Source organism: Salvelinus namaycush, chromosome 42 (genome assembly GCF_016432855.1).
Source record: "Salvelinus namaycush isolate Seneca chromosome 42, SaNama_1.0, whole genome shotgun sequence".
Taxonomy (NCBI): domain Eukaryota; kingdom Metazoa; phylum Chordata; class Actinopteri; order Salmoniformes; family Salmonidae; genus Salvelinus; species Salvelinus namaycush.
Window position 1 is genome coordinate 15,323,962 of NC_052348.1, and position 12,119 is coordinate 15,336,080.

At 43.5% G+C, this 12,119-nt stretch overlaps 1 protein-coding gene across 2 annotated transcripts; it reads left to right on the forward strand.

Annotated features, from left to right (window-relative positions):
- Positions 1-9,819, forward strand: g3bp2a (G3BP stress granule assembly factor 2a). Of its 2 annotated transcripts, XM_038982001.1 has the most exons (13): positions 1-189; positions 1,876-1,994; positions 2,106-2,187; positions 2,430-2,603; positions 2,956-3,046; positions 3,154-3,262; positions 4,389-4,569; positions 4,834-4,935; positions 5,031-5,136; positions 5,318-5,377; positions 5,473-5,601; positions 5,822-5,940; positions 6,556-9,819. In XM_038982001.1, the coding sequence occupies exons 2-13, from the start codon at positions 1,900-1,902 to the stop codon at positions 6,841-6,843; spliced, it is 1,536 nt and encodes a 511-aa protein (XP_038837929.1). In that variant the 5' UTR covers positions 1-189; positions 1,876-1,899; the 3' UTR covers positions 6,844-9,819. The 2 variants fall into 2 exon arrangements, with proteins under 2 accessions (XP_038837929.1, XP_038837930.1); XM_038982002.1 differs by lacking the exon at positions 4,834-4,935.
- The last annotated feature ends 2,300 nt before the right edge of the window (positions 9,820-12,119 follow it).

Consider the following 12,119-nt stretch of genomic DNA (forward strand, 5'->3'; position numbering starts at 1 on the left):
AAGTCTATCGCTTTAAATTCCAATCTCTGATACAGCAGAGATCATAAAATCTCTTAGTAGAGGGTGAGAAATATTATAAATTACACCTGAAATATTCTTCATATTTCAGAGTATAGTCGTTGACGACCAGAATCGTTTATAGTCATAGTTATTTAATCACTGTGTTCAATTAGATAGGTATTTCAAAAGGTAAGTTACCTTTTTTTTGTAATAGCTAACGTTAAACTGTAACGTTAATCTGACTAACGATAACATTTTATTAATGGATAGCTACTGTAGTTGTTCTCGGGAAAAAGTTAACATTTGAGTTAGTGAAGGTCTTTGTTGGTTCACTGTACAGTATGTGTCTTCAATTAATTCCATGTCGACAATTTGAGCTAAAATGGAATAAACAGGCATGGTATCATGTGATGCTAAACCCCGAATTTGACCGTGTTCAATTTTATTTTTCTCATTGACTAACTAGCTATAGCTCAAAATACCTAGCCAGTCGGCCTTTGTATTATGTGTAATGCTAACACGAGCACTGGTGTCGACACTATTGCTTGCTAACCAGCTCTGTTCAAGAAAACCCTGCCTGCCGGTGCCAGGATTTAGGCACTTGCACGAGCGTGTTAACCGGTCAGAATTGGCTAGTTACAAAGTGATTGTTGCTACCTGTTCAACGTTTCTTATTCATGAAATTGAGCTACATGACTTTACATCATTAAAGTTAATGCATATTAATACACGAAGGAAAACTGATAGATAGGGGTAAAGAAAGTTGTCAGACAAGGTAGCTTGAGAAAAAGCAACGACGCCACAAATCTAGCTTAGCGCCATTAGCTACCTAACGTTAGCTAATGTACCAGTTTCACTATCATTTAATTAGCAACCGGTAGGGGCTTTTCTGTGCATTTTGTCGATGAAAATGTATAACGTTACTTAAATTACATTTATAATATTGGGGGTAATGTTATTTATCAATGCACGCAGTGTTAACGTGTTGGCTAACGAGTTTTCCCAATTTAGCCTAGCAAACTAGCTACTTTCCCAACCTAGTTGTAGGAAGCCAGCGTATGCTGCCCCAACTAGTATGCTAAATACACTTACAAATAAGACGAGGCCTCTTTCAAAGCATTTGGAGTTAGTCTACTATTTCTAGCAACATTTTATGTCTGGTATAAGGCCAGGGAAATGATTCGACGATGCCACACAAAAATAGACATCCAGCTACGACAGAGGCTGTACCGGGTCGTGGGAGGCCTTCCGCAGTTTCCGTCACAATAGGCCTGGCTACTATCAAACAAATTAATATAACAGTAACCTAATTTGTTCATTTGATTAGTAACATATGTTCAGAAAATCTCTCAACTCTTCTGAGAACGTCTCGTTGAAGTCGACCTATGCTTTGTACCCCTCTCTTGTGTCCGGGTGGATAAACGTGATGGCGCAGTTGCACGCTAGTGTGTGCTAACAAAGTAGGCAGTTAGCTAGCAACGATTAATATGTATCATTTTAAAATGTGAACACGAACAACTTGATGCATTGTCGTTTAAAAATGTGTTGAACGCATTGACTTTGTCTTCATATTTTCATCTAATTTCAAAACTAGAAAGCAACGTCTTAATAACCAGTTTCTGTACACAATTTTCTATTAGCTCAAATTTGCATGCAAATAACATTCATGAACGATTCATAAGTTGCTAAGTTTTCCATTGGTCTCATTCTGGTATTAAGGGTTGATATTGATTTTGTTGCCTCGATTATGTCCAATAGAATGAGTTGTCATGGCTTTATTTTCCTTCTGCAATGCTGACCTGCATGTTCTTAGGTCACTTCAAAGTATTACTTCATATCAAGATTTAAATAGGTTTTGTTAATGTTCTATTTCAGCACTTGATATTGATTACCAAAGAAATGGTGATGGAGAAGCCAAGTCCCCTGCTTGTAGGGCGGGAGTTTGTGAGGCAGTATTACACACTCTTAAACAAAGCACCCGATTTCCTGCACAGGTACTGACCGATTTGTCTAGATTGAATAGCCCACAGTATGTGATTACCTTCCATTGCTTTATGTAGACTTGTGCCAGCAGGACTTTAAATGTCTCTGCTTCGTCATGACAGGTTCTATGGAAGGAACTCCTCCTATGTTCATGGTGGACTCGACTCCAACGGGAAGCTTGCAGAAGCAGTGTATGGCCAAGCGGTAAGTGTCAATAAACTAAATCAAAGATCCAGATGACGACTACCTGTTTTGAAAAACATAGCATAGTCAAGAGTCTTCACTCGGGATGCTTTTCATGCAAATCTCAAACAATTTAGATTTTAAAATATTTCTTAATAACCTTACAAGTGCTGTGATGTAATAATGCAGGAAATTTGATTCTATTATAAACCACTCCTGGCGTTGTGATTTATTTCTAAATGTACTTACTTCACCCTACCCAGGAAATCCACAAGAAGGTCCTGTCCCTGCAGTTCCAAGAATGCCACACGAAGATCAGACACGTGGACGCCCATGCCACGCTGACTGACGGCGTTGTGGTCCAGGTGCTGGGTGAGCTCTCCAACAACGGCCAGCCGATGAGGAAATTCATGCAGACCTTTGTGCTCGCTCCAGAGGTGCGTAGTACGGTAGGCTAAAGGGCGGGGCTCACTACACACACTTTACTAAGTATTGGGTAGTTGTCATATTTTAATTGTCACTCACTGGGATTTTTGGATTGTGTAAGCAGTCAAGAAATGGTAGAATGAATTGAAGTGGAGCGACTACCTGCGTTGTGTTCAGTAGGACTCAATGTTCAGGAAGTACCTCCCTGATTCATTCTTTCAAAACATTTTATGCCCACTGAAAACAACTCTGCACTTTTTTTTAAGATTATGAAGCGCCTCAACTATGATGGAAAAGCACATTTTCGTCAGCTAGTGCAGAAAAAATATTAATAGCTAATAGCTTGTCTGGCTATTTCCACAGGGTTCCGTGGCAAACAAATTCTACGTACACAACGACATCTTCCGCTATGAGGATGAGGTTTTCGGCGACTCTGAGGCTGAACTTGATGAGGGTAAGAAATTCTGCACTTTGTCCAGTTAAATTATCTTCAATGTTGAATTGGATGTCAAGTTGTTTATGGTCTGTAAACTTTGTTTTTGTTAATCGATGATACCTCAGAATCTGAAGAGGAGGTTGAGGAGGAGCAGCAGGAGGAGAGACAGCCGTCCCCAGAGCCACTCCAAGACAGTCCTAACAGCACTACTTACTACGAGCCTCACCCTGTCATGTAAGTCTATGCTGTGGAGACCACCATGCCAGTTTGACAATGATGTTTAGATCAATGGTGACTAGATGTACTTAAACTCAATTTCTCTAAGACAGATTATTATGTACCGGAAGTGCACTGCATTAAACAACAATAAGTAAACATGGCATACAGTTGGTATGTACACTCACCGTACAGTTTATTTGGTACACCCATCTAGTACTGGGTCGGACCCGCTCTTTGCCTCCAGAACAGCCTGAATTGTTCAGGTGTATTCTACAAGGTATCGGAAACCTGTTGGTCCATGCTGACTGCGATGGCATCACGCAGTTGCTGTGGATTGTTCGCAGCATGAATGTACTGCCGTCTAGCCCATTCCAGATGGTCTATTGGGTTGAGGTCTGGGGACTGTGCAGGCCACTCAAGTAAATTGAACTCGATGCCGTGCTCCAGGTGCAGTTTTTCCACTCCTTGATTGTCCAATCTTGGTGACCATGTGCCCACGAGCCGCATTTTGTTTTTACCTGATGGGTGTGGAACCCGGTGTGGTCGTCTGCTGCAATAGCCCATCTGTGACAAGGATCAACGAGATGCCGTTCTGCACACCACTGTTGTACTGCGCCATTATTGATCCAATTGTGGCCCGCCTGTTAGCTTGCACGATTCTTTCCATTCTCATTCTACATCTCTCAATTAGCTGTTTTCGCCCACAGGACTGCCGCTGACTGGATGTTTTTTTTCTTCTGTTTGTTGCACCATTCTTGGTTTACTCTAGACATTGTTGTGTGTGAAAATCCCAGGAGGGCGGCCCTTTCGGAGATACTGGATCCGGCGCGCCTAGCATCAATGATCATACCACGCTCAGTCTTAAGTCACTTGTTTTGCCCATTCAATCGAACAGTAACTGGATGCCTGTCTGCCTGCTTTATCTAGCAGGCCACGTGACTCACTGTCTGTAGGAGGGGTCCATTTTCATGAATGGGGTGGGGTACCAAATAAACTGGCCAGTGAGTGTACAGTTGGATCATATTTGTGTCAAGAAGAAATGTGACCGAATCCAATCATATTGAGCTTGTATCTGAGTTTATAATAAGGTACATCTAGGCGAACAGTTGTAGTAAACTTGACTGATTTCTGCTTCATTTAGCAATGGTGTTGAGGAGCCCATGGAGGAGCCGGCTCCAGAGCCTGAGCCCGAGCCTGAACCGGAGCCCGAGGTAGAGGAGCTAAAGCCCGACGTGGAGGAGAAGGTGATGGAGGAGCTGGAGGAGAAGGCCCCCTCCCCGGTCCCCGTAGAGTCCCCACCCAGCACCCAGGAGGCCCCCAAGGTTGGTCCACTCTCCTGGTACAACAGTGCTATGACCATTATAACATCACAATAACATGCAGGTTGCATCTGAAATCACACTGCTATCTATAGATCGCTGGACGAAAGTTCACTGTAGAAGGAATAGGGTGCCATTTCAGAAATGGTACTATTACACTGATTACTGTCAAGATATCTGCCTTACAAAATCATATTGTACGAGGAAAGTATATTGTACTGTGTTCTACTGATTGGCACGGTTGAATTCTGACTGAATTCCTGGCAGACGTTCTCCTGGGCGTCGGTGACCAGTAAAAACCTGCCTCCTAGCGGTACAGGACCCTCCTCTGGAATCCCCCCCCATGTTGTTAAAGCACCAAGCTCACAGGTAACCCCTCCCCCCCCGTGTCTTGTGTGTGTCTGGGCCGAGTGTTGTCTGTGGTCAAGTAGGTCTCATCTCCTGTGTGTCGCGCTCCTTTACAGTCCAGAGCGGAGACCAAACCTGAGAGCCAGACGGCCCCTCTTCGGGGACCCCGGGACCAGCGCCCCCGTGACAGACCAGCCTTCGTACAGCGAGCATCCAGACCTGGTAAGACCAGTGGGACCTAATGGCAATGTGTTTTTCTATAGACGCACTGTCTACACGCGCAATATGCTCTTGGTTTTAGGTCTGCTTAGTTCTCAACATGTCACCAATGTCACGGGTGCTCACACTTCTGTTCTAGTCTTATTTACACATGGGTCAATGTGTGCACGTCTCTGTTACTTAGATGGTGTTGCACCTTCAGAATCACAAACTGGGAAACCCCACTTCAGTTTTGTCAACAAAGGTAATGAAGCTGTGACTTTGTACTAAATGTGCTCTCTTCAGTGTTGGTACAGAGTGACGGTGCAGATGGTAGCTAATGACTTCTCCTGACTGCAGGTCGGGGCGAGGCGGACCCCGGTGAGATGGACAGCAGAAGGATCATCCGGTACCCAGACAGCCACCAGCTCTTTGTGGGCAACCTCCCTCATGACATTGACGAGGCAGAGCTCAAGGACTTCTTCATGAGTAAGCGCTCGTACACATGAATGGTTATTTAGCCATGCCATTTTCTGGTTGTTCAAAATATCAATGGCAACTAAATCAATAGAATTGTGTGCGTTTGGAACAGTTTACATCTTCTATCCTTTTGGTAAGGTGTGACTAACGAGTTAAACTCCAGATGACGTAGCAGGAGGAGTGTATGATTTTCGGTATTTGGAATGGAAACTTAAATGTCTTCCTTCAGCTTTTGGCAATGTAGTGGAGCTGAGGATCAACACCAAGGGAGTCGGAGGAAAGCTGCCCAACTTTGGATTTGTGGTCTTCGACGACTCTGACCCTGTCCAGAGAATCCTGGGGGCGAAGGTAGGGGGGGCAAGTACTGACTTCATCATTATCCCCCTCATTCACATTGGTGTTTTGGTGGCACACGGCTTGGTGTTGTAAATCACTACCTATTGGTTTTCTGCACAGTATCCTAATCCCCAAATCTCTAGCCCGTTTGCCCTTTGTTTGAATCTCAGCTATAGGAGACTGAGTGTTCAAGGTTTTACTGGATCAAAATGGTGCTGGGGGGGGTGCTGACTGGAAATTTGAGGCCCTCCCGTTGTTCAGCTTGGCTTATGCTATCAGTCGCAAACATTCTAACAAAATCAATGGGGTTCCCATGATCTGACAAAAATACTCCTGAATGTATTATTTTTGGTCATTGTTTGTTCTCAAGGATCATAATTAAAAAAAATAATATTGGGGGCTCTTGTTTTAGCTGTTTGGACATAGGTGGCCTGAAAACACTTAGGAGGCCTGCCCAAGACTTTTCTATGCAGGAAAACCACAAACACAATCGATACAACCTAAGATGCAACAATAGGGTTTTATGGTGTGCAAACCAGTGAATGAGAAGGATTGTGAAAAGGGTATTTTCTTAAGGTCCCCTAATCACCTGCCAGTCCTGTATTAACGGTCCCCTCTGTCCTGTAGCCCATCATGTTCCGTGGCGAGGTGCGTCTGAACGTAGAGGAGAAGAAGACCAGGGCGGTGCGTGAGCGGGAGGTCCGTGGCGGAGGAGACGACCGCAGAGACATGGGGAGACGCGGCGACAGGGGGCCCGGCGGCCCGCGAGGAGGCATGGTGGCTGGCAGCGGGATGATGCGTGACGGCAGGGGCCCCCCACCCAGGGGCGGCATGGGTGCTCCCAAGCCCGGCCTGGGCTCTGGAAGAGGAGCAGGAGGAACCGCCGAGGGCCGCTTCACCACCCAGCGTCGCTGATAGTGCCGCCTGCAGTTCGGAAGTAGTACCACGGTCTTCATCTTCTACCGTTCTCGTTAACGAAAAAATCTACATGTATAAACGTATATACTTTTGTTTGTTTATTTTCGTTTCGGTAAAAAAGTATTTTTGGCTTTGGAATGTGACACAGCCTGTCAACTATTTCTTCTTTGTGACAGACAAAAATGAGCAAACGTAAAATTTGCATTTTCGCTTTACTTAGCTGTGAGCTGAGTGTCCTTTTCCAGTGTTGTCAAGAATCCACAAACATTAATTTGTAAATTTGAGGAAAAGCAACCAGGAGTAATCTGCATCGTTATAGGAGGAGGGACTGATAGACTTTTACCTACGATAATACAGCCCATCATTTGGAATAGAGATTATTATGCCTCGACTTACCGGGGCGCTACGTCACGAACCCCCTCTTAATGCACATTTTATATGTGGGAGTTCTCTGCCCTTTACTGTTGGAAAAGCATGAGGTGAATTTCCTGCTATGGGGTGGGGCTTGCGTTTAGGTTTTTCCTTTTCAAAGAACACTGCTTAAAACAAATTGCATAATGCACTCATCAATATGCACTAATGGGTACTTTTGTCATGTTACATTGACATCCTGGGAACGCAGCTGGTTGAGACATCTACTGTTGTCTCAAAGCTAAACGACGTGACAAGGCAGGCCTCCACTTCAGGCCTGTTTACTGTGACCAATATACTTTTTTTTCTCACATCTTTCATCTGCGAACCCATAACTATGCTTTAATTACTGCTGGAATACAACAAGACACAACAAACCAATCTACAGAATGATTATTTTCCTAAATGAATTTAATAAAAAGCTCAAAGTTCCTGGACTTCACCGAACGGAGAAATAAAAGGATGGTCCACAAACCAAGCTGACCAATAGGAGAGTGGTGGTGATAATGTTTGTGGAGACTCGCTCCCTATTCTTTGTTGATTTGTTTTTTTTAATGCATCCCCTCCCTCTTGCCAGAACCGTGAAACTGGGCACCTCCATTCCCCGTCAAGTGTATGGAGGAACATAATAAATGTACAGCAAAAATCATAGTTCAATGTATGATTTAATTATCCTTTTATTTTTTTCAACTTGACTATAAAAGCATGATGGTGCCTTCTATTTCATCTTTCCAGTCTTACTAGTGAGTTGAGGTCGGGGTGTCCGGTGTCACTCCCAGCTCCAGTTGAACTACTCTACCTACTGAGGCCAGGAGAATTTGCAGTGTTTTTCACAGGATTATAAAGTTTTTCTGGTGCACATTTCACTCTCCCATAAGTACTGTTCAACTACCTAAGATGTGCTGCAAGTTGTGCATTTGTTTATAGTATCTGCTCTGGGGTTTTGAAGAGACTAGAGAGACAACGGGTGCCTGAAGTTTCAATGTTAAATGTCCCAGAGATGCGTTATGTTAAAGAAATGACTCATTGGAACATACTAGTCATGGTGTGTGTGTGCGATTCTTGGTTAGTCAAGCAAATGGGATCCGTTAAAGAGTTTGGATCTGCAGTATTGACGAGCGGTTTGCTTAGTAACTGTAACGGGCAGTGAAAATGAAATGCCCTCTTAAAGGAAAATGTTGTATTGCACGGCTCGGACATGGGCTACTAGACGGTTTTGAATCGGTACGGTCAATCGGAGCAGCATGGTCTTTGTCTCGAACGGTGGCACACGGAATAAGCCCTGGATCCAAGGGCATCCGACTGTTTCATCAACAACAAACATTTTCCGTTGGCAGCAATTTTTGTAAAATGGTCGTCTTAGGTGTGGTTTAGCCTTAGTGCAAACTTTATCTGGGATGACATTCACTTTTTTTAATCCATTTATGCGTTCATATTTTTTTATGCTGATAATATTCAATGTGCTGTGTACCGATTTTTCTATTTTTTTCCCACTAAGGCAAGTCAAAATAAGATTTCTATACCAGTACTCTGCCAGTGAAATGGGAAGTTCTTTTTGTGACTGTGTGAAAGGGAAGACCTCGGTTTCAACCTGGAATAGAATCGGGGAGGAGAAATGACATATTTTGCACTTCTTTTTTCTTATACTGGTCTTCTTGCACTGAAACGGAAAGTTAAATCTGATGTAGCGCCTTTTCCAAAATGTCGTACTGAGGTCTTCCTTGTCAGGTGGTATTGCGCTATTTCCGAAATTTTCTGGGACAATCTGTCACAGTAAAAACACTTTCCACATCCTACCCCCTTTTTGACACAGCTCTCATAATAAATTTTCTCGTGGTGTGGGCCAGCTTAAAAAGCCAGTCACACTGGTGGTTCCTGAAATGCATGTACCTTTTGGTTGGATTGGAGCGACGTGCCGAACACTGGTGTGTGTATGTTATGGGAAAAGGCCATTTTGAAATTGAGCCCCTTTCTCCAGGAACCCATTGTTGGTCACTGCAGAGCTACACCTCTCCCCATGTTTCCACATATGGACAAGTTTCACAGTTGCCTATATACTCATAATGTGAGTTTCATATTATGGCTAACAAGGGCGAGGAGAGTCAGTCGAGTGGAATGCCATCATGCTTTCTGGCTAGTTTTCAGAAGTCAGTGCTTTAAAACTCAGTGGTGTTAAAACGTTTATTGGGAGCAGATTTGTACTTTTATTTGTTTTGCTTTGAAATTTCAGTGAAACCCCCATCTCTACCCCCAAGTTTCAAAGGACCCCCTAAAGCAAAGGCTGTAAACTTTTTCCACTGTTGAAAAATGCTGTAGAGTGGATTTAAATGTATATCATTCCAGTCCTCTTTTCAGTGGAATAGGATTTCCTTCCTGGCTTTAGCAAGTGTGGTACGCTAAGCAGTCAGTTGGTTGCCATCTTAATTTACTGTGTTTACCTTCTACTTGTTTGCTAGTAGAAACAAAAAAATGTGTTGCAGATGGAGCAAATTTGTTTTAGTTTTCCATTTTGAATGTGTTTGGACTTAACATACAATAAACTACTGATATCTGCACCAGTCATCACGGTTGTCATGTTTTAAGGGGCACAGCAGTCAACCAAATGTCAGAAAAGACAAAGAAGTTGGAAATGCCCCAAGATGTTGGATCCTACTTGAGAATATCAACAAAGCCAGAAGTAACGTGGGTCTCAACTATAAAGAACAAAAATATAAACTCAACATGTAAAGTGTTGGTCCCATGTTTCATGAGCTGAAAAAAAAGATCCCAGAAATGTTCCATGTGCACAAAAAGCTTATCTCAAATGTTGTACATACATTTCTTTACATTCCTGTTAGTGAGCATTTCTCCATCCACCTGACAGGTGTGGCATATCAAGAAGCTGATTAAACAGCATGGTCATTACACAGGTGCACCTTTTGCTGGGGACAATAAAAGGCTACTAAATTGTGCAGTTTTTTTACTGAACATAATGCAATAGATGTCTCAAGTTTTGAGGGAGTGTACAATTGGCATTCTGACTGCAGGAATGTCCGCCAGAGCTGTTGCCAGATAATTGAATGTTAATTTCTTTACCATATGAGCCGCCTCCAACGTTTTAGAGAATTTGGCAGTATGTCCAACCGGTCTCACAACCACAGACCACGTGTATCCACGCCAGCCCAGAACCTCCACATCCGGCTTCTTCACCTGGGTCCCCAGTGGGTGGGCCTATGCCCTCCCAGGCCCACCCATGGCTGCGCCCCTGCCCAGTCGTGAAATCCATTGATTAGGCCTAATTAATTTGTTTGAATTTACTGATTTCCTTATATGAACTGTAACTTTGAAATTGTTGCATGTTGCGTTTATATTTTTGTTCAGTGTAGTTACCACAGCCAGTCATAATTCTTGCTAAACCCCATCTGTTTCTTCAATTTCTCTTTTTAAAATATTATTACAAACCTAACCTTAACCACACTTCTGATTTCTAATGAACGGTTTCTTATTGGCAGTCCCTTCCTGTTTCAGTCCCTTTTTTTTCCTTCCAGTTTGGTGCATAATGAACACCACCTAGTTCCAGCTCCTGTGGTAACTAACTGCCTTGTGTTGATCGCAAAGGCAGCTGAGGTTGACCACACTGGTCTGCGTATTTGTGACACAGGCATGAAACTCTCAGATAATGAATCCATGAATCATTGTTCATTCTGGCTTGATTTAAAGTTGCACTTGTCGAAAATGGCTTTCTTTGCAATGCAGGGTGTAATTTGTATTGTGCAAGCATCGTGATTCTGAAGGTAACATTTTAAACGTATTAATTTAGTGTAATTAAATGGTTGAGCACTGCAGTCCAAAACAACTCAAATACTGTTTATGAAAGCATATACGCATGATGCTGTGAGTGATTAAAAAATAAAAACATGATGCTTATCAACACTTCCGCATAGCAGATTCAGCACACAATGGCACTGATCATATCAGCCTCTACCGATCTCTTGTCTGGGACAGTAATGGAGACTTAGACCAGAAACTCTCAGCCATAGAAATAGAATCTATAGAACGGACACCCCCCATTCTATTTATAAATGGGCGTAGGAACCCGATACTTCAGTCACTCAGAGAATTCTCTTCAGATGAACCTCCATGCAAAGCCCGGACATAGGCTGAGAATACAGACGGGGGCATGAGGTAGTTGAGCACACTTCCATAACCTCTGGGAAACCAGCTCATGGGGTGGGGATGGCGTGCTGCAGCTCTCTGAGGGACAAAGAACATTGGTGGTGCAGGAGGGAAGCCATTTATGTTGGGGGCACCAGGCCTGATGGGTAGGTATGGGACAACTGGAACCTGATGTTGAGGAGCTCCCTTTGCCTTTCCCTTGTTTTTGTTATTGTCCAGGTGTGGGCTGCTGGTGGTAACTCCGGTCGGGGTTGGTTGAGTCTGAACATGAGGGTTTGGGAGGTCATCCATGACTGATATGACCTTACATGGAGACTCGTCACGGTTGATGATGTCTATCTCAGCTGCATCGTTCATGCTCAGCAGTGTGTGAATAACATGTTCAGATTGCCCAGAATGCTGCTCTGTGAAAATAAACATTTGTGAGAAAGTTGTTTTTGTTGTCAATTATATAAATGCCACGAAGATCGACATAAGAGATCAATCATGTTTACTCAGTAGTCTTTAGCCTGGGATCCAAGCTGAATATCACATCATGTCACTGATCAATATTCAGTTTGGATTCGAGGCTAGTCTGATTGTATAGATTTTTTTGGCTCACCTTGTCTGTCAAATCTCTGCACCTCTCCTCTCCCCTTCTCCAGGTAGTCTCCCGTGGGAATTGCCCCTTGATCGGGCCAGGAAATGGGAGCCTCATCATTCCTCTC